Source organism: Prionailurus bengalensis, chromosome C1 (assembly GCF_016509475.1).
Source record: "Prionailurus bengalensis isolate Pbe53 chromosome C1, Fcat_Pben_1.1_paternal_pri, whole genome shotgun sequence".
Taxonomy (NCBI): Eukaryota; Metazoa; Chordata; class Mammalia; order Carnivora; family Felidae; genus Prionailurus; species Prionailurus bengalensis.
Genome location: NC_057345.1, coordinates 183,342,346 through 183,364,401, shown reverse-complemented (window position 1 = coordinate 183,364,401; position 22,056 = coordinate 183,342,346). Strand labels below are relative to the sequence as shown.

The 22,056-nt window shown below is 37.3% G+C and overlaps 1 protein-coding gene across 1 annotated transcript in view; it reads left to right on the top strand.

The window, feature by feature from the left end:
• The window catches only part of DNAH7 (dynein axonemal heavy chain 7), a 272,118-nt gene that overhangs the window by 23,897 nt on the left and 226,165 nt on the right, over positions 1 to 22,056 (top strand). The window contains exons 6-10 of the mRNA XM_043577362.1: positions 9,191 to 9,278; positions 10,358 to 10,538; positions 12,616 to 12,691; positions 14,179 to 14,304; positions 20,601 to 20,720. Coding sequence (XP_043433297.1) covers positions 9,191 to 9,278; positions 10,358 to 10,538; positions 12,616 to 12,691; positions 14,179 to 14,304; positions 20,601 to 20,720 — 591 coding nt within the window. The remainder of the gene's footprint in view (positions 1 to 9,190; positions 9,279 to 10,357; positions 10,539 to 12,615; positions 12,692 to 14,178; positions 14,305 to 20,600; positions 20,721 to 22,056) is intronic.

Genomic DNA, 22,056 nt, shown 5'->3' with positions numbered 1-22,056 from the left:
TCTAAAAGTATAACAATTCCATGCATCTCTAAGGATGCCCCAAAGCCTTGTTGGAGTGAGGTCAGAGTACAAATAAAGACTGAGCTTAACCCTATGAAGTGTGTCTCACTTATTAAATATCACAAATGAAAAAGGTACTGATGTTAATGCTGATGTTGGCTGAGGGAGCACAATGTCTGGGAGTTCCGGTCATGGCCACCGTGGCTGGTGGAAGATAAGGTGTGGGTTTCCTCCCACCCCCATCTCTTCTGCTAAGGTAGTGTGGTGTTGGGGGTCTCCTTGTCTAGAAAAACAAGGAATTGGGGTGAAGCGATCAGCCTTGTGAGCAGGGCTGGGCTTGCCAGTTCTGGGTTGTAAGTCCGCTTAGAAGAGCAGTGCAGATATAAGTCATTAGTGCCTCTTTACCTGTTTCCTCACTGCTTCTTGCTAGATGCATGCTACACTCTTTGTTTATGACTCTCTAGGCACCCAAGCTGCCATTTGTGAACATAATTTCATGACACGTTGCAGGAAGTAACTTGCCCACAGATTCCTGTTTTACTGTCCCCATGTGGTACTTTAGTGGCCAAATGGCCACCTTGAAAGGGGGACAGTGGGTACTGTGGGCTGGCAAAGGGATTTTGTGGGAGCCCTGTGCAGCCGGCTTGCAGGTGTGCACCTCTGCTAGAGTTGTTTGAAGTTTGCCTTTGCCCGTAGGATCTTACCAGCTTGGCCCACTTTTTTGGATTAAGCACTCTTGCGTTCCACAAACCGTGTGAAATCAAAACCCCAAACCATGGGCTGGGTAGCTTACAAAGTCTTGGAAGCAACTTTTTCTGTGCCAGCATCCTGGCTAAGACAGATGATCTTTCTTGACACAACTTCCTGTGCCTGTCACTTCTGGTCCTTATCTGCTTGAGGATAGAGCTGGTCTTGGGTTTTAGCTTCACACAAGGGGCCTCACTTTGAATTCTTCATTTCACTCAGCCCTATGGAATCATCTCCTCACCTCCTGATTGACATGGGCTTTAAAGTCCAAGGCCCTGGACCCCATAAATGTAGCCTCAGGATTTTGATGATTGCCATTCCATTTTTTTTTCTCCTGAGTATTTCCTTTCTTTTTTTTTGTGAGCTCATCTATGCATTCAAAAGGAACGTGCCAGGGGCGCCTGGGTGGCGCAGTCGGTTAAACGTCCGACTTCAGCCAGGTCACGATCTCGCCGTCCGTGAGTTTGAGCCCCGCGTCAGGCTCTGGGCTGATGGCTCAGAGCCTGGAGCCTGTTTCCGATTCTGTGTCTCCCTCTCTCTCTGCCCCTCCCCCGTTCATGCTCTGTCTCTCTCTGTCCCAAAAATAAACGTTGAAAAAAAAAAATAAAATAAAATTTACATAAAAAAAAAGGAACGTGCCATATTCTCCAACATTTATAGAATGGTACTGGGAGGTTTTTCAGATTATCTTTGTTGTTGTAGTAAAAGAAACAGTAGTCTCTTTTTAGCCATTTTATGTCATTTTTTAGTTATGCCTTTTATAAATAGGATATGGATAGATATATTGAAATTCAATCTTAGAGTTTCTATACTTTAGTATTATGTTTAATCCCATTTATAGTTGTTGGCATTTCATATACATGTGTGCTTCTACCAATTTATTTTGTACTTTGTGTTTACTATATATTTACTATATTGCCTTTGCTTCTTTTTTCTTCTTTTTTCTGCTTTCTATTGAATTGAATTTTCTCTCTTCTCCCTTTATTTCTATTGGCTTAAAAGCTATCAAACACAGTGGTTACCCTAACATTTATTTATTTTTAATATTTTTGAATGTTTATTTTTGAGAGAGAGAGTGCAAGCAGGGGAGGGGCAGAGAGAGGGAGACACAGAATCCGAAGCAGGCTCCAGGCTCTGAGCTGTCAGTACAGAGCCCGACGCGGGGCTCGAACTCACGGACCTTGAGATAATGACCGGAGCTGAAGTTGGATGCTTTACCGACTGAGCCACCCAGGCACCCCTGGTTACCCTAATATTTAAAACCACATATTGTAATTTATACTTTTCAACGTTTAAAATTCAATTTTATCTGTCTTGCCCCTGAACGACACAAAGGGATCTTGGACTGCTCTAACTTAGCTCTAAACTTTCCTTGGCATTCTCCATGTGATCATTCTTCATTTTATTTCTACTTATATTTTTATAATATTTTAGTTCTACCAGGTCCTTATATTCCCCATACTTTTTTTCTTAACGCTGAGATTTACTAACATGTTTTCTAATTTCTTGGAAAATTGCCTTTGCATTCTACTCTTCTGGGTGCATTTTCTGTTTTGCTGAAGTTCATCCTTCAGTAGTTGTTTCAGTGAGAATCTACGGGGAGTTAACTTGAGACACTCATCTCTGTAAAGGTCTCTGTTTTGTCCTTACCCCTGAATTAATGACAAAGCTGGCTACAAAATGAAAGGATAATTGCAATTTTTACCTTATATCTGAAAACTTTGGGTGAAAAATATTAGCCAGGGCGCCTGGGTGGCTAAGTCAGTTAAGTGTCTGAGTCTTGATTTCTGCTCAGGTCATGATCTCACAGTCCATGGGATCGAGCTCAGTGTTGGGCTCTGTGCTGACAGCATGGAGCCTGCTTGGGATTTTCTCTCTCCCTCTCTCTCTGCCCCTTCTTCAGGTTGCACACACATGTTCTCTTTATCTCTCAAAATAAATAAACTTTAAAAGACAAAAAAAATTGGTTAATATTTTTATTTTATGTATTGTTTTTTCCCCAGCTTTATTAAGATATAATTGACAAATAAAATTGGAATATGTTTAAAGTGTACGATGTGAGAATATACGTATATATTGTGAAAGGATCCCCACAGTCAAGTTAGTTAACACATCCATCATTTCACATCTTCACCTTTTTGTGTGTGTGTGTGAGAACGCCTAAGTTCTACTTTTAGCAAATTTCAGTCATATAATAGAGTACTATCAACTGTAGCCACCATGACTTGTATCATTGTTGATGAGAAGCCTACATCACTCTATTTGTCATTACTTTATTTGCACTCTGTATTTGTACTCTGTCAACCTGTCTTTCTTTTCCTGAATATTTTATTTTCAAAGCCTTCTAGAGAGGCTTAAAAACGGCTTCTTTGAGATACAACTTACATACCATTAAATTCCTCAAGGTTAAGTGTACAATTGAATGAATTTTAGGAAATTCCTACAGTTCAACCTTAACCAAAATCTAGGTTTAGAATATTTTCATCATCCATAAAAATTTTGTCCGTTTCCATTAATTCTCTCTACCACTGGTTGCCCCAGGCAATTATTGATCTGTGTTCTGTTTTTATAGTTTTATCCTTTCTAAAATTTTATATAAAGGGATTCCTAGAATGTTTTTTTAATCCATTTGTTTTGTTTATTTAAAAAAATTTTTTTTCAACGTTCATTCATTTTTGGGACAGAGAGAGACAGAGCATGAACGGGGGAGGGGCAGAGAGAGAGGGAGACACAGAATCAGAAACAGGCTCCAGGCTCTGAGCCATCAGCCCAGAGCCTGACGCGGGGCTCGAACTCACAGACCGCGAGATCGTGACCTGGCTGAAGTCGGACGCTTATCCGACTGCGCCACCCAGGCGCCCCTCGTTTTGTTTATTTTTGTAGTTTTGGGCTATTTGAAAGTGCTACTATGAACGAATATTTGAGTGCAAGTCTTTTTGTGGATATGTTTTCATTTCTCCTGGCTAGATGCCAAATTATAGAAATGATTGTATAGTAGGTATATGTTTAACTTTTTTTTTTTTTAATTTTTTTTTTTAACGTTTATTTATTTTGGAGACAGAGAGAGACAGAGCATGAACGGGGGAGGGGCAGAGAGAGAGGGAGACACAGAATCGGAAACAGGCTCCAGGCTCTGAGCCAACAGCCCAGAGCCCGACGCGGGGCTTGAACTCACGGACCGCGAGATCGTGACCCGGGCTGAAGTCGGACGCTTAACCGACTGAGCCACCCAGGCGCCCCTATGTTTAACTTTTAAAGACATTGCTGAACTGTTTTCCAAGTGGCTACACCATTTGACAATCTCACAAGCAGTGTACAAAGAGGTTTCTAGTTTTTCCACATCCTTGTCCACACTTTTTTTGTTTTGTTTTGCCTATTCTAGCCATTCTAGTAGATGTGTTATTTTATCTCATTGTGGCTTTAAAATTATATGCCCCTAATGACTAATGATTATGGGCATCTTTTCTGGTGGTTGTTTGACATTCATGTAATTTCTTTGAAATGTGTATTTGAATCTTTTGTCCACTTTTAAAAAATTGGGTTGTTTATCTTTCTACTAATGCATTGTACAAGTGCTTGAAATATTTCCTATGCAAGTCTTTTATTAGATCTATCTTTTGAAAATATTTTCTTCCAGGCTGTGACTTATCTTTTCATTTTCTTAATGGCATTTTTTGGAAAGTGAAAGTTTAAAATTTTGATGAAGCTCACATTTATTAATTCTTTGGTTGATGTTTTTGGAGTCATATCTAAGAATCCTTTTCTGTCACAAGATTTTCTATGTTTTCTTAGTTTATTCTTAAAATAGTTTTACCTCTTATATTTATGTGCATGATTTAGTTTATCATATGAGATAGGGTTGAGGTTCAATTTTTTGCATATAGATATCTAAATGTTTCAGCCCCCTTTGTTGAAAAGACTATTCCCATTGAATTAGGTTGGCACCTTTGTCAAAAATCATTTGACTATATATGGGGTTCTGTTTCTGGTCCATTGGTCTATATTTCCATGTTTACACCACTACTATTCTGTCTTGATCACTTAAACTTTATGGTAAAGTTTGAAATTAGATAGTTTAAGTCCATAACATTTATTATCCTATTTCAAAATGGCTTTGGCTATTCTAGGTCTTTTGCATTTTCATATACATTTTAAGACCAGCTTGTCAGTTTCTGTTTAAAAAAAAAACCCTTGGGGCGCCTGGGTGGCTCAGTTGGCTAAGCGTCTGACTTCGGCTCAGGTCATGATCTTACGGCTTGTGAGTTCGACCCCCGCGTCAGGCTCTGTGCCGACAGCTCAGAGCCTGGAGCCTGTTTCAGATTCTGTGTCTCCCTCTCTCTCTCTCTGCCCCTCCCCCACTCACCCTCTGTCTCTCTCTGTCTCAAAAATAAATAAACGTTAAAAAAAAAAAAGCCTACTAGGATTTAGTAGTCATTGTATTCAATTTGTAGATTGATTTTATGATGATTGCCATTTTAATAATATTGAATCTTCTAGTCCATAAACATGAACTTTTTATTTAGTTTTTCTTTAATTGCTCTTTGCAATGCAATGTCTTGTGTTTGTAATATATGTCTTGTACTTCTTTTAAAAAGATCTTCAGTACTTTTTGATGTGAATGGAATTATTTAATTTTTGGATTGTTCTTGGCCAGTATGCAGAAAAATCAACTGATTTTTACTTACTGATCTCCTATCTGTAAGACCTTACTAAACTTGCTTACTAGTTCTGGAGCTTTTTAAAAGATATCCTAGAATTCCTATGTATACAATTATGTTGTTTACAAATACAGTTTTACTTCATGTCCAGTGTCTTCCATCTTTCTCCCTTTCCATTTTGTGCTTGTTAGGTTCTTCAGTATATTTTGAAATAGGATTGGTGATAGTGGACTTCCCAGTCTTAGTGGGAAACTATTCAGTCTTTCACATTTATGTAGGATGTTACTTGTAGGTTTTTCACATACCCTTTATCAAGTTAAAAAGATTGCTTCTTTTCCTAGTTGTTTGAGAGATGTTATTGTAAATGGATGCTGGATTTTTGTCCAGTGCTTTTTCAGTGTCCATTGAAATGAGAATTCGTTTTTGTCCTTTAATCTTTCAGTATAGTATATTAACTGCCTTTCAGGTTAAAGCTTACATCCCTTTCACTTAGTCATTATGTACAATCCTTTTTGTGTGTTGCTGGATTTGATTTGCTAATATTGTGTTCAAGGTTTTCAAGTCCATACTAATGAATGATATGGGTCTGTACTTTTATTGTCATGTCTTTGGCTGTAGGCCTCAAAATGAGTTGGGAAGTGTTTTTACCTCCTCTCTTTTCTGAATGAGTTTAGGTAGAATTGGTATTGTTTCATCCTTGTTTGATGGAACTTTTTGAAGCCAACCAGACCTGAAGTTTTCTTTGTGGGAAGATTATTAATTACTCCTTCAATTAGTTTACTTGTTATATATCCAGATTTTCTATTTCTTCTTGAGTCATGTTTGGTATTTTTGCTTTTTAGGAATCTATTTTCACAGAAGTTGTCTAATTTGCTGGCATAAAGTTCAGAAAATAAGTTCCTTTGGGGCGCCTGGGTGGCTTGGTCGGTTAAGTGCCGACTTCGGCTCAGGTCATGATATCACGGTCCGTGAGTTCGAGCCCCGTGTCGGGCTCTGTGCTGACAGCTCAGAGCCTGGAGCCTGTTTCAGATTCTGTGTCTCCCTCTCTCTGACCCTCCCTCATTCATGCTCTGTCTCTCTCTGTCTCAAAAATAAATAAACGTTAAAAAAAAAATAAGTTCCTTATTTACAGCCATTCTACTCATTTTCCCCTTTGGTACCTGCCGACTCCAAGATCAGAGCCTTTCCTAAGGATCTCGTAGGCAGATTGGTTGTCTTCTTACATGAGTTATGGGCTATGGTGTTTTCAACTGTTTTATCTGTCTTCTCTCTTCTTTTCATGTTCCAGAAATTTGTTGAAATATCTCAACTGATGATCCTCTAGTCTCTTTACAGTCCTTGGTTAAAATTACTGCCATTTTCATGAGGAAACTTGAAAAAAAGGGATGTTTTTGCCACCATCTTGACTCAATATCTCTATTGAATTAATAAAGAAAATCAATATAGTTTTTTCATTTTTAGGAAATGAGGTACATCATATTTTCTCTTTAGTCAGGTGAAGTGTCACCTTTAGATTTATTTCTGAAAGGAATATTGTTCTGCTGGAAAGAGCATGGCAGTTTGAAAGCACATATGGATGAACAAATCCTTGTTGTTTGTACTTAATTAACAAACACAAAGGGGAAGCTATTTAATCTCTCTGACATTCAGTTTCTCATCCGTGATGATTTCTCTGTCTCTTCTAACAATAGGTGTGAGGATTTGAGATAACATGTGAAAATGTTGAGGGCCTGACTAGGTGATCAATAAAAAGTTTTCATTATTGTTTCTAGAGAGCAGAATCTTAGCCTATAGCCATGGGATGATTGAATCCCAGAGTTTTAGAGCTGAAAGGATCTTCATTATGACTGCAATAACTTGTGCAGCTGGCCCTATAGCCCCCAACTTCCTCCTCACCTTCCCTGACCTTACTGCACTCTTCTAGGCAGGCATTACTCACACTGAGGATGAAGCTTGTTGGACTCTCTGGGTTTAGCAAGGTAAATAACAGGAGACTTTCTTCCATTAAAAACATGAACAACACAGTTATTAAGATCATATACATTATGGTGGCAGAATCTGCATGCAGATGTCCTGATTCTTGAAGTCCATTACTGTTGCATTAGTACCTCTTGACTGTATAATCAAAATAATGAGATGACTTTTTTTATAATTAGAATAGTCAACCCTTCTCATTCCAAGTGTAGAATACCTTGAAGATCTTCCACTGCTCCTTTTATATTCTTGTTCCCAAATGTCTGATAAACATTTGTTAAGCATCTACTATGTACTGAATTAAACTAAGACATTACCTGAGCTATTGCATTGACTCTTTTCCCTGATCCACGTAATTGAAAAAATGAGTATAAAGTTCACAAAGTATTTGACTCCTGGATTTGCAAAAGACAGAATAATTTAGACGATGCATCCTGGTATCTATCTTAGTATGGTATCTCAGACAGATGTTCAATAAGCCTCCAGTCTCCACTCACTGGGTAGTTAGTGGGAGGGAATATTTTATTATATAGCATCACTGACCTGTATCCATCTCAGATGAACTTGGGATCTAGAGCATGATACATTTAATGATAAAGAAGTTAAAGCCATCCCAGAACAACTTGTTATTTTTCATGAAGATGTGAACTATGTCTTTCTCCACAGTGGTGCCCCAGAAGAAGTCATAAAATGTGGCTCATATCTGGTATAGAGTTTGAACTGAATTATAGCTCTCAACCCTGTAGTATTTAATGAACAGTTAGCCAATAATAAATACATAGGAATGTATAAGCTATGTTACTCTTTGCTAGCTTGTATTATATATCTTTAGATATCTGAGAAATGATTTTTTCAAGAATTTATCTGTGTCTACATTTATAATATTTTCCATCAGTGCTCTTTTAAATCCCTTATTTATAAATAACTATAAATATTTTAGTAATACTGCAAGAGTACTCCTATAGAATTTCAAAGAAGAGTTGGGGCGCCTGGGTGGCGCAGTCGGTTAAGCGTCCGACTTCAACCAGGTCACGATCTCGCGGTCCATGAGTTCGAGCCCCGCGTCAGGCTCTGGGCTGATGGCTCAGAGCCTGGAGCCTGTTTCCGATTCTGTGTCTCCCTCTCTCTCTGCCCCTCCCCCGTTCATGCTCTGTCTCTCTCTGTCCCAAAAATAAACGTTGGAAAAAAAAATAAATAAAAAATAAAAGAATTTCAAAGAAGAGAGAGAGTTTGGAGTCATGAGGAAGAATGAGCAAAACCCATCAAGAAGAATGTAGCCTCTGAATTAGGTCTTGGAATCACTTCCACTGTAACTATCTCTATGAATAAAGAGGAAGCGTTCTGGGAAGAATGTGGTATCAAACAAATATGTATTATGTGCACTATAAATAAAATACTCAACAGCTCATTCTAATGATTTAATAGGAAACAGTTCTGATTTTTTTATAGTTGACCCTTGAACAACAGGGGTTAGAGGCACTGACCCCGCCGCAGTTGAAAATTCATGTATAGCTTTTGACTCTCCAAAAACTTGACTATTAATAGCCTACTGTTGACTAGAAGCCTTATAATATAAACAGTCATTTCACACATATTTTTAATGTATATTATATACTGTAGTTTTACAATAAGCTAAAAAAAATACTTAGAAAAAAATAAAATACATTTACAACACTGTACAACAAAAAATATGTATAAGTGAACTTGTACAGTTCAAAGTTGAGTTGTTCAAGGGTCAGCTATATATCCATTAATGTATATTCTGACTGCCTTTCATGTTTAGTTGAATAGTGTGTTTATCATTTTCTTAGGCAACAAGATGCTGTCTTAGACTCAGCTAGCCCTGATGAAAGCACATTTCCAAAACTGACCACTTCTGCAATAGAGAAAGACATCTTGGTAATGGGCTGTCTCTTTTGTCGCTATCATTGAATGTAAAGGAAGCACTTGAAGATACTTTTATACTTTTGAGATTATTCTGCGCTCCTCTCTTGTGGAACTCTGTGGATGTAGTTTGAGCCCCATGTTGGGCGTGAAGATTACTTAAAACTTAAAAAAAAAAGATTCAAGTCTAATTTCATATGTGTTAATCTGTTCTATTAGATTAAGATCATTGTCTCCCTTGCCACCTAAGACCGCAATTAAAGAATCTCCGGTTTATTTGCTCCCTTTGTTAAAATGAGCCTCAGTCTTGTATAGCTTTTATGTGTCTTCATTCTTCTATGGGAAACTATCTTAGTTACATAATGGACACTTCACAAAGCATATTAACTTACTTTAGAAATACAATTCTTCTAGTATTTCAAATACAGAAGAATTGTTTTAAACATAAACGTCAAAGACTTTAACATTACTAATTTGAGTGTTTTTGAAAAAATATTTTGATATTTAAAATTTTTTCTCATAAGTGACATGTAAAAATTAGTGAAAATATATCAAAGTTGAATGTCCATTGCTAGAGAAATCCTATTATGTCCTAAAATGAATATTTTATGTACACCTTTAATAGCAGCTGTAAAATTATAATATGGACTATTAATAAGCCAATTGGAAGTTTCCTAAATCCTGTCATAGATTTCTGAGCTTAATGTGTAGGGATACTGGTTCACTTGCAGCTTGTAAGATGGACTTGATTATCAATAATAAAAGAAGAAAATTAATTTACCACACTTTACATATTTATAAAGCACTAAATTCTACTTCAGCATGGGTTCTGCTTAGTATGTTATATATTTGGTAATATAACTTGATATTTTATCATTATCAACTGAGGTAAGAGCTTTAATTTTCATGAAACATCATGTATTTTTTAAATTTAGGGGATCTCCAATAGTGCCTCCAAGAATTGCACCAAATACTTTGTTATGATTTGTAAATACTTTGTTTTCCTAAAACTTTGATTTTTCTCACTAGTTTTATTTTTGATGAACACAATTATAGGACTAAACCCATCTTTTTTCTCCATCTTCTATATGCAGAGATATTACTATTATATTCACCATGGAATTGATACAGACCACGTAGCCCCAATGGAAGATTCTTGGCTAGAGCACGTATTGAATTTAGTCCCCCAACATCTAAAAGTCCTCACTAACAGCATACTTGCATTATCTGATGAAATGAGAGAAGATTATCTTCTTAGTGTAAAAAAATCCATAGGTAAATCAGTATTTTTGTTTTCTAACTCGAATGTGTCTTATTAACTGAAAGTTAATACCTATACTTGAAACTATTATATTATACTGCTTCTTGCATTGCTATTTCATTGCTTGAGATCTTAGGCAAATTTCATTAATAAAGTACTGCAAAAAAAGTAAAAATCCATCTTTTTTTTTTTTTGGGGTTATATCTTCTCAGCAAAGGACAGGAGGTGATTAAGTAAAAATTGTTGCTATGGACCAGGGGTTGGCAAACTACAGCTCACAGGTCCAAGTCTGGCTCACTGCCTGTTTTTGTAAATAAAGTTTTATTGGGATATAGCTATACACATTCATTTGCATATGGTTTGTGGCTGCTTTTGAGCTATAAGAGCAGAGATGAGACGCACCTAGGTGGCTCAGTTGGTTAAGCGTCTGACTTTGATTCAGGTCATGATCTTGAGGTCAGTGAGTTTGAGCTCCGCATCGGGGTCTGTGCTGACAGCTCAGAGCCTCGGGCCTGCTTCGGATTTTGTGTCGTCTTCTCTCTCTGCCCCTCCCCCACTCATGCTCTGTCTTGCTCTCTCAAAAATAAATACATGTTAAAAAATTTTTTTTAAAGAGCAGAGATGAATAGTTGTGATAGACACCTTGTCTCTGTATTTTTAAATTTATAATCAATATTATAAATAATATATAAGCATTTTTTATATTTATAATCAAGCCCTTTACATAAAAATCAAGCTGAGTCCTGGCATAGACTGATAGATTCTAAGGCTGACTAATCATCAGAATAATTTTTAACATCCTGATTTCTGAACCCATCTGAATTAAAATCTCTGGAGGCAGGGCCTTCGCATCTATACTTAAAAGTTGTTGGTTGAGCATCCGACTTGGCTCAGGTCGCAATCTCAGGGTCTGTGAGTTCGAGCCCCACACTGGGCTTGCTGCTGTCAGTGGGAGTCTGCCTTGGATCCTCTGCCCCCTCTCTCTCTACCCCTCCCCTGCTCATGCACTCTTTCTCAAAAATATATTTTTTGAAAAAGTTCTCCAATTAATCGGTATTATAAACCTGATATAATTGATGTCATCTTTAAAACTGGAGAAATCATCATGTTTTGGAGTTGCCCGGATTCCTTTTGGGTAGGAGGGCATTTACTGGATTTGAGACTCTTATTGAGTGTCCTGGTAATGTAAAGAGAAAAAGCCAAATCTTCGGCCCCAAGGAGCTCATCGTTGTAATGAGGGAGATGGGCAAACCACTAATTACAAAATAGCAGGCACAATGAGGAGGGAAACAGAGGACATGCTGTAAGGGAGAAGAGCTCATGCCTGATTTGGTAGGAAGAACTCTGGACGTGCCTAAATCGTCTTGACACACAAACTGAATGCTAGGGAGTGTGCTTAGTAGAGGAAATGGTGTGAACATTGGAAGACACATGTGAAAGCCCCTTCTGGGCTTGCAAGTGGTCATGATGGCCAAAGCATAGGGTGCATTTGGGAAGGGGACAGAATCTGAAGGGCCTTCTAGGTCTCTTTAAAGCATTCAAACTTAAAGGAGAGTCACCAAAGGATTTTAAGCAGAGGGGTGATAACATATTTACATTTTAGAGCCTCTTAAAGGACAGGCAGGAAAATTAGAGTTAACTGTGAATTAATATGGCCACAGAAGATAGAAGCTGAAGTGTAGCTCCCTTTACTGATTTGATAACTGGATTGTTTTATGCAACTTAAAAGAGAACAAAACAATATGTATGTTTCCTCAGTGAAAGGAAACTACTATGATTGTATTGTTGACCTTCAGTGAGAACTACTTTTGGTGGAATAGCTATAAAGGAAAATGTAATTTTAAAAGCCATCATTATTTTCGAATGAAATAATAGGGACACATTGTTAAGAGAACACATACTCTCAAAGGCACACACATTACAGATTTTTCTCATAAATATTTTTATATTCATAAATGCACAAATTACTCCATTATTTTAAATAATATAATTTAAATAATTGATTTTAGTGCAATTAGTTTTGCAATTGCTTGGAAATATACTGTAATTAATATAAGGTTATTTACCAGAACTTCTCAATTTTCTTTTTAGTTGATTTTGTTTTAAAAGATCCTAGAGAAAAAGAGGATGATAAAAAACCAGATGAACTTCCACCCCATCGTGCTGAGTAAGTGATCAAGTTTCTCAAAGAATATTGATTATGTGACCATTCCTGTGTAGGTGTATATAGATTCACACACTCGTTATATTTTCTCATGTACATGCTTACAACTTACGTACCTCATATACAACTGATTATTCTTATTATACTTATGTATTTAAGCCCTAATATGTTACATTTACAAATCCAGGGATAGATGGGTAGACAGACAGATGATATCTATGTGGTTAAAACATAAATACCCTGGTGAAAGAACTTGATACAGATCTTTGTATTTCCAAGGCTACTAGCACAGGCTTCACATATAATAGTGGTATAAAAGCTTGATGGCAATTGGAATGCGTAAAAACACAGTGCAAACATTGCAAAAAATATGCACATATAGAGTATATTGCAATTTGTTACATAGATTAAAATATAGAACATATAATAGAAAAACCCACTAGCTATATATTTTCCTAAAATAATTAACATTTAGGAATAAATCTCTTAAACAGTTTAAAGAATAGAACTTATGTTTTTATGGGTTAGTAAACAATTCAGTTTTTCTTCTTTCATATTATTTAAAAGTGCCTCAGGTTGTTTTCCTATAACAGCCACAAAAAGATATGTAGCCACTTCCAACATATCTTCTGTGGAAAACAGCTTTTCTCCTGGAGAAAGACAAACGTCATCTTTTGTAATTGTAAAGGTAATATGACTACAACTGAAAAACTGAATTAAGCTTACTATATAATAAAACAAGATTAAGTGTTTAAAATCAGTGAGAATTAAAAAATTGTAAGCATCAAATGTAAATGTTTAAATATACTCTGAAAGATGAGAATGGCGAATCCTTAATATATTAAGGATGACTATTCAAGTCATAAGAGTTAAGCAGTAAATGTCTTCAAATAAGGATATTAGTGCTGGTGATTTGGGAAGTGTCCTTTACACATTAACAGCGGTTAAGTTCAAGGGGATTTCCACAGGTGGGCTGGACTATGTACTTAAAATGTTTAAAAAAAAAGCAGAAAAACTTAAACATTTAGTGTCTTGAAATTCTTTTAAAACATGAAAAAACTCTGCTTCTGTTTCTATTTGATCTTTATGAGCTATTTGTGGACTTGATCAAATATTTAAAGGAAAAATTAGTTATATATTATAGATTCGAGTCTATGGGGCACTGGCTGGCTCAGTCAGAAGAGCATGTGACTCTTGATCTCAGGTCATGAGTTTGAGTCCCATGTTGGGCGTCAAGATTACTTAAAACTTCAAAAAAAAAAAAAGATTCAAGTCTAATTTCATATGTGTTAATTATTCTAAAATTATACCGAACCATAGAAAGTATGACCTTTATGTATTTCAATACATAATTATGTGTTTTGTTGTTACAGCAAGGGATATGTCATACTTTTTATTAAAATGAAGGCATTATTATTCAAAAGAGGACACTATAACAATACTTTCTTTTGATTTTGAAAGATAAATGATTATTTTTTCTTTCTTTTCAGGATGGAAATTCTTCCAAAGCCTTGGAGGAAATCTTTTTTAGCTGCAAGCAATTACATTAAGGATCACTTGAACGCAATAAACCCTACAATGTTGGCTGTACTAGATTTGTGGCACAATACTTTTAAGTGAGTACTTCTGGCTTTATGGCGCTTCTTTTCAAAAGAGTGATGAAAGCTATTTTGTCACACCTTAATTATTTCTTTTACTAATTTAACTACAAATCAATAAACTACATATTTAACATCAGTATTCAAACATGGTTTTAAATCAGCAATGTAGGAGTAAGGTAAAACACGAACATTGCCTTTTATCTCTAACCCAATTCTACCCCCATATCCCATACCCCATTACCACACACAGTTTAAGGGGTAATCACAGTTAAAGGGCTGAATCGTCATGCTGTGTTTTAAATCCCACAGAAATTAGCTGCTACAATCACCTAAACGGGGTAGAAACCTAGTAAATATTACCCACCTGAATGGCAGGAGTTGAAGTTCCTGGGTCTTCAAGTTGATAGAGATCATGAATCACCTCACAGACACTGTCACGGTGGGGACAGCCCAGCTACACGTAGCAAGTGCTTGGCACGGCTGGAGGTGGATGCTGGTGGGCATTGTGGACCCTCGGTCCTAGGGCTGAGGACAGGTGGTCGCGCAGTTTAGAAACTCCTGCTCCGTATTCCGCCCCCTTGTATGGCCTCTTCCAAGACACTGCGGGGCATCCCAGCAACATGCACCTGTGGACAGAGGCTTTCATAAAATATACAAAAGTAATACAGATTTATACTTCTTTTTCTTTTTTTTTTTTTAATGTTTGTTTTTGAGAGAGAGGCAGAGCATGAGTGGGGGAGGAGCAGAGAGAGAGGGAGACACAGAATCTGAAGTGGACTCCAGGCTCTGAGCTGTCAGCACAGAGCCCGATGTGGGGCTCGAACCCACAAACTGTGAGATCATGACCGGAGCCGAAGTCGGATGCTTAACCGACTGAGCCACCCAGGCGCCCCTATACATACTTTTCTTAAAGAAGGCTTCCCTTCAGGGACCTCGGAACCTGGATGGGCCCTGCCTTATGGTAGAGGAGATGGCACCTTGTCTCCAAGGTGGCCTGGACCTATTCTCACCACCCCACCCCAACCATTTCAACCCCCACAACTGCAGCCCCAGTTACAAGTGACCTGCTCTCCAGGGTCTCCTGGGTTTTGTTCCATGTATTGCTCTGCAGGCAGGAGGGCATAGTAAATGAGCACGTGTTTCTGCCTCCCAAAACCAGCCAAAGGAAAGCTGCTGTCTTTAGAAGTACATTAAGAGCTGTGGCTGCTGCAGAAGGCAGCTGTTGTCTTCCCCTGGGAAAGCGCTGGACCTACGCTCGGGGCACCTCACTGACCAACTTCTCTGAACTCTTCCCAAAGTTAGGATCTTTAGTATGCCCCTTCTAGCCCTACTAGGGCTATCCCTGAGGTCCGTTCCAGGAAGCGAAGCCATCCAAGATTGCTGGAGCTTGGCCACCATCTGATTTTAAGCTCTCTAGTTCACCCCTTGTCCTCCCTCCCTAGGTCTCTGTTTTCCCACAGGTAAAATGACGTGTGGTGTCTGAGGCCCCTCACCTCCCTCACTCTGTCCCTTTCTGCCTTTTTTAAAAAACAAATTCTAGGGGTGCCTGGTTGGCTCAGTCAGTTAAGCGTCCAACTTCAACTCAGGTCATGATCTCATTGTTCATGGGTTCGACCCTACATCGGGGTCTGTGCTGATAGCTCGGAGCCTTGAGCCTGCTTTGGATTCTGTGTCCCCCTCTCTCTCTGCTCCTCTCCTGCCCATGCTCTCTCTCTCTCAAAAATGAATAAACATTAAAAAAAATTTTTTTAATTCTAGTTTTTTATGCAGATGTAACTTTATATAAACCTGTAAATGTGATCAGGTATATTTAAGTCCAGTATTTTTTACTTTGCTTGACTTCCACCAGCCTTTCTTTTCCTTATCTCTGCCCTTCTTTCCACCAGCCCAGCCAAAGACACATGATAACCACCCATTGGGATATCTCCTATCACCAAATACATATGTGTATCCATACAATGTATACACGTACATAGCACAAAAATGGTTTTGCTGGTCAGACTGCAGATTGTCAGAAAGGGCATCCTTTTGGCTTTCCATTGTTATAATGTAGATTTCTTGACCACTTGAATTTGGCTTTTGGAATGGGGAGAGGTTATCTCCTTGCCTGTGTTTTTCTCATTTCTTTTCTTTTGGATACTGGGGCTCAAATACTTCTTCCTGAAAAGACTCATGGTTTAATTTTGCATGCAGTAATGAGGTCGTACTATGTAGTGTGTCACTTTCACAAGGGACGCTGGCATGCAGGAATACATTTCATTTTCACCATACCACCAGAGCCATTTTCTTTTATATCCACCCACACGTAGTGCTGGAGGCTAGGAGGCCAGGCTTCAGTGCCTCGTATTTTCCATAAAGGGCTACACTTTGTTGGACGATGTCAGAAGTTTGCAAGAGACAAACTGAGAGGAGGAAAGGGAAGAAAAAGTTCCAAAGTGGAGATGAAACCACAATAAAGAATGGATGTGCCCCAAATTGGTGTCCATGTTCATGGTGGCAGAGGTATTAGTAGCAGCAACTGAAGCAAACCTCAGAGAATCCAGGATAGAGACAAATGAGAAAGAAGCTTTGCCTCCTATGGGTAGCAAACTCCAAAGTTGCCCTTGTAGACATGAGTCACCTTTTCTAAGTGAATGTTGAGTGGTGGGCAGTCAAGAGTACTGCCTCTCGGAGTAGGAGCCGGTGTTGAATATACAGGGCATCTTTCCTCTAGGTAACAGTCATTTGGCCTGAATCTCAGCAGGTCTTGAAAATATAGGACATCTCTATGTGTGGCAGTGGGTTAGGGAATGGTAATGCAAAAATCATCCAAATGACTGTAAAAATGCATGTGTGGAAACCTGAAGGGGATGCTCTGTAGATGGGAATGTGCAAGTTCATGTCTTTGAGTAGTTAGATTTATAGAACCCACTTAATGTCAGAGATATCATTTGCAATGCAATTATAACCTATGCAGCACACAGGTATTTTTGCTTGAAAAACAGTATGTATATATGAAGACACATGTGTAAAGTGTGTGTGTGTGTATGTATATATATGTAGAAATTATCATAGAATATGAATGACAGTAGTTGAATATAAAAGGAAGTCTAAGTGAAGCTTATGTTAAAATATAAAATGAATTTTTTAAAATTCATGATTTGACTAAGGTGAGCCCTAGATTGAAATTTGGATTCACTTACCCAAAGGATTCAGAAGATAGAAGTTCCATCACTCCTGAATGCATTAAAAAGGTGCTTAATCTAACTCACAAGAGAAATGGAAAGAGATTGAAATAAACACTGCACTGAGAAATCCTTCTATTTCCTATCAGATTGGCAAAATTCCAACATATTGCCATCACATTTAGTTGGCAAGGCTTGGAGAAATGGATACTCTTCTGAGGGGGAATTCAGCTATCAAAATTAAATTTTTTTTGACATTTGAGTCCAGCAATCTGACTTCTGAGACCTTAGCCTACAGATACACCTGAAAATGTAGGAAACGATATAGGTATGATGTTCTTTGTTGTGGCATTTGTTGATAAAAGACTGGAAACAACCAAGTGTCCATCAATTATGGACCATATCAAAAATTTATAGTACATTTATTCACACAGTGGAATACTACAGAGCGGTAAAATCCAAATGAACACAATCTCAATGCGCTAATGTGTAAAGTGTCCAGGATGTAGTAAGGGAAAAAATCAAGTGCAGAACATGGTCTATAGTGTGCTGTTTTGAATGTAACGAGGGAGGGGGACTGGCAAGAACAAAACGTGTTTCAAAGAAAAGGAAAAATTCAGGGAACAAACAAGAAATGCAGGCACTTGGGGTGAAATTTGGAGGGTGACTTGTCCCTTTAAGAAGTGATACTAAGTTTGAGAACAGGAGAACAAAATCAGAGATGGACTTGGTGCTAAGTGTGCAGTGTTGGGCCTGAACTGTTGAAATCCCTCCTGCTTGAAATCAGTGATGGATCCAAGGGTCAAGATGTGTTTCAACCTGTGATGAACATCACATGGCATCTTCCTTTAGCAAAGGTCCTAGGGTTCAGGACCTGAGTGATTTGGCCTATTATTTGGTTCTATTAATAGATAATTGAGATGAAGAAGAGATTTTGGCAGTTAGAGGACTCATCATCACAAAACTTTGAGACCTAGAAACCTAACATTATTCTCTAGCTAACCAAGTTCAAACTAATGCAAAGTAGCAATCTTTCCCCTTACTCCTATAGTCTTAAACCAGTGGTTGAAACTATTGTTCTACTGCTAGGTTATTGTTGGGATCATCCTGAGAGAATAAGAGTATCTGGTCATGTTGTTCTCATCTTCATAACAATTCAGACTATGGACCAAATGGGAAATGTTGTCAGGGATTTCATGGAAAGTTGTTGAACTCTAAAACATGTGAAAAGGCCTTTCAATTTCAAGACCTCAAAGATGGATAGCCTATGCCTAGAATTCTGCCTCAAGTCAAACACTAAGGAGCTGCAGGGAAAATTGGTCTGGTGGCTGGGTGGCAAAATGAATTCCAAAATGAATTGACATGTAACATATTAGTTTGTCTTTCTATGTCTGACTTATTTCACTTAGCATACTGCCTTCAGGGTCCACCCATGATGTCTCAAGTGGCAAGATTTCATTCTGTCTTATGGTTGAATAATGTTCCGTTGTACACATTATGTACCACAAAATGTACCACATTTTCTTTATCTTGCAATGGACATTTAGGTTGTTTCTATGTTTTGGCCATTATAAATAACGCAGTGAACATGGGGGTGCATAAATCTTTTTGAATTAGTGTTTTTGTTTTCTTGGGATAAATACCGAGAAATGTAATTGCTGGATAATAACATGGTAGTTCTATTTTTTGTTTTTTGAGGAACCTCCATATTGTTTTCCTTAGTGGCTGCACAAATTTAGATTTCCAACAGGAGTACACAAGAATTCTCTCTTTACATTCTCACCAAAAGTTGTTACTTCTTATCTTTTTTGTAATAGTTATTCTAACAGGTTTGAGATGATGTATCATTGTGGTTTTGATTTGTATCTCCCTGATGATTAGTGATCATCTTTTCATGTATGTTTTGGCCATTTGTATATCTTCTTTGGAAAAATGTCTATTCAAATATCTGCCCATTTGTTAATCAGATTTTTTTTCTATTGGGTTGTATGTGTTCTTTATAAATTCTTTACATTAACCCCTATCAGTATTTAATTTGCAAATATTTTCTCCCATTCAGTAGATTGCCTTTTCATTTTGTTAATGACTTACTTTTGCTGTGCAGAAGCTTTTTTATTTAATGTAGTCCCACATGTTTATTTTTTTGCTTTTGTTGCCTTTGCTTTTGGCATCAGATCCAAAAAAAATCATTGCCAACACTGATGTCAAGGAGCTTACCACCTATGTTTTCTTCTAGGAATTTTATGGTTTCAGGTCTTACATTTAAGTCTTTAATCCATTTTGAGTTAATTCTTGTGTATGGTGTAAGATACGGATTCAGTTTCATTCTTTTGCATGTGGCTGTCCAGTTTTCCCAACAGAAAATCTTAAAGGTATAAATCATGTATAACAAAGATCCATAGCACTATAGTCAGAAAAGGAGTTGGATGGAGAATTGTTGACTAGAGTAAGCACTGTGTTTTCTTAAAAAAAAAAAAATCGGGGCGCCTGGGTGGCGCAGTCGGTTAGGCGTCCGACTTCAGCCAGGTCACGATCTTGCAGTCTGTGAGTTCTAGCCCCGCGTCGGGCTCTGGGCTGATGGCTCAGAGCCTGGAGCCTGCTTCCGATTCTGTGTCTCCCTCTCTCTCTGCCCCTCCCCCATTCATGCTCTGTCTCTCTCTGTCCCAAAAATAAATAAAAAATGTTGAAAAAAAATTAAAAAAAAAATCAAAACCGGACAGGATCAAAATATTTTGATACAGTAGGTCTTACTTGTGAGAACTCTACCACACCATGACACCCTAAAATCTAAGGTTGCTTTCTTTTCAGAGCGGGTGCAATTTTTGTTTTAGGAGCTTTGTAAGCTTTGAGCTTCACCTCTTTTCCTGTTTTTTAATTGTTCCAGTTTGAAACCAAAAATAAAAACATGTCAACTCTCTTCTATTTCACAGTGACATTTCATGATCGTGTGTTCCTATTGAATTTAATTACATTAATTATTTTAAAATTAAAATTACTTTTTAAAATCTCAGGTTTTTAAATATTTTATTAAACACAAACCTTAATGAGCCTAGGAATATCCTATTTTGGAGGAGATCAGTTAACAAAAATATTAAATGCAAAAAAAAACCTCCTGCCTTAATTATTGTTCATTTTTATCTCTTGCAGAAAATTACGTTTAGTTGATATAGAAGAATTTCATAATCGCCAGGATGCATTAGAGCTATCAATATTTCAGACCATTGTCATGAAACACATGGAATCTGCCAAAGAGACTCTACTTAAAATGTAAAGTTTTGAAGTTTCATGGAAGAAAACAAGTTTAAAAATGTGATTGGTGGGGAACTATATTTTAAATGCATTTAGAAAATCCCATTAAAAATTTTTTAATTATTCCTGTTCAAGAATTAAATATTAATGTCTTTAAGTGTCTTGGTCTGTAATGTCCATCCAGAAGATGTCCTACACAGCACAGATGATGCAGAAGCTAAAATGATTATAGCGCTTTCTTCCCCCAATGTCTGGTTTCTACTGAATGCTCTGAGAGTGGGGTTGAATGTAATGGGAGGAATGATCATCAACTAATCCATTTGCTAGATATTTATGACATCTATTAATATGTATAAGGCACTGTACCTCTTTGATTTTGCTTTTGGATTGGGGATGCAGAAGAGTTTAAAGCATGATTAGGTGGAGAAAATATATTCTTTAAATGAGTTTACAATGACATTGAGAGGTTAGACCTCTCAAATGATTAATTCAACATCTTTTTGGTTTGACCCTTCAAAATGGAATAGCCAGATATGAAAATTATTGATCTAGGTGCCAGACGATATGCTGTGAAACAATACAGGAAAACTGTTTCTCTCGTGGGTTATTAGGTTATTATAAATAGGACATTAAAATTAGGTCAAATTGCAGATAACAGAGGCCATGAAACTCTAGCATGGCTTCATGATTTCCAAAAGTTATTTAGAAATATATCCTGATAGTTGAAGACTGAACCTTTCCTTTATCTTTTTTTCTTCTCTAATATGATCAAATCTTTGGCATTATTTGAAAGAATCTAGACTTTTATTTAATATTAGTATTTAGTTAACGTTAAACAGAGGAGAGATGTAGAATGAAACCCTATCGTTACAGAGAATAAAATGACCTCTTAAGACAGAATACAAGTACATTTTCTTGATCTATAACTTCAGAGTTATACCTCAGGAATATATTACTACTGTAAATTTTGGTAAATTGGGTGTCAAAGTACAGAGCAGAGTACAGACCTTTATTGAAAACTTTTGCTGAGAGTTGTAGACTGATGAGCTGTATCTCTTGATGCTTCCTGATTGACTCTCAGACAACACTCTGACCATACTTTAAATAGTGAGCCAGAATGTGTTTATCATGGCTAAAAGGCAGAACATCACCTCACCACAATTGAAGAAACAATTAGTAAATGATTAATTATGACCTCTACCCGAAACCCAGACCTTTCTTTGCATACTCATCCTTTGCTGTTATGCAGTAGTTGCTATGGTTTATCACCCTTACCTTCTGGAAACCCATTTTTCTAGGTCCATGTGCCACTGTTTCTTTTTTTTTTTTTTAATTTTTTTAAATGTTTTTATTT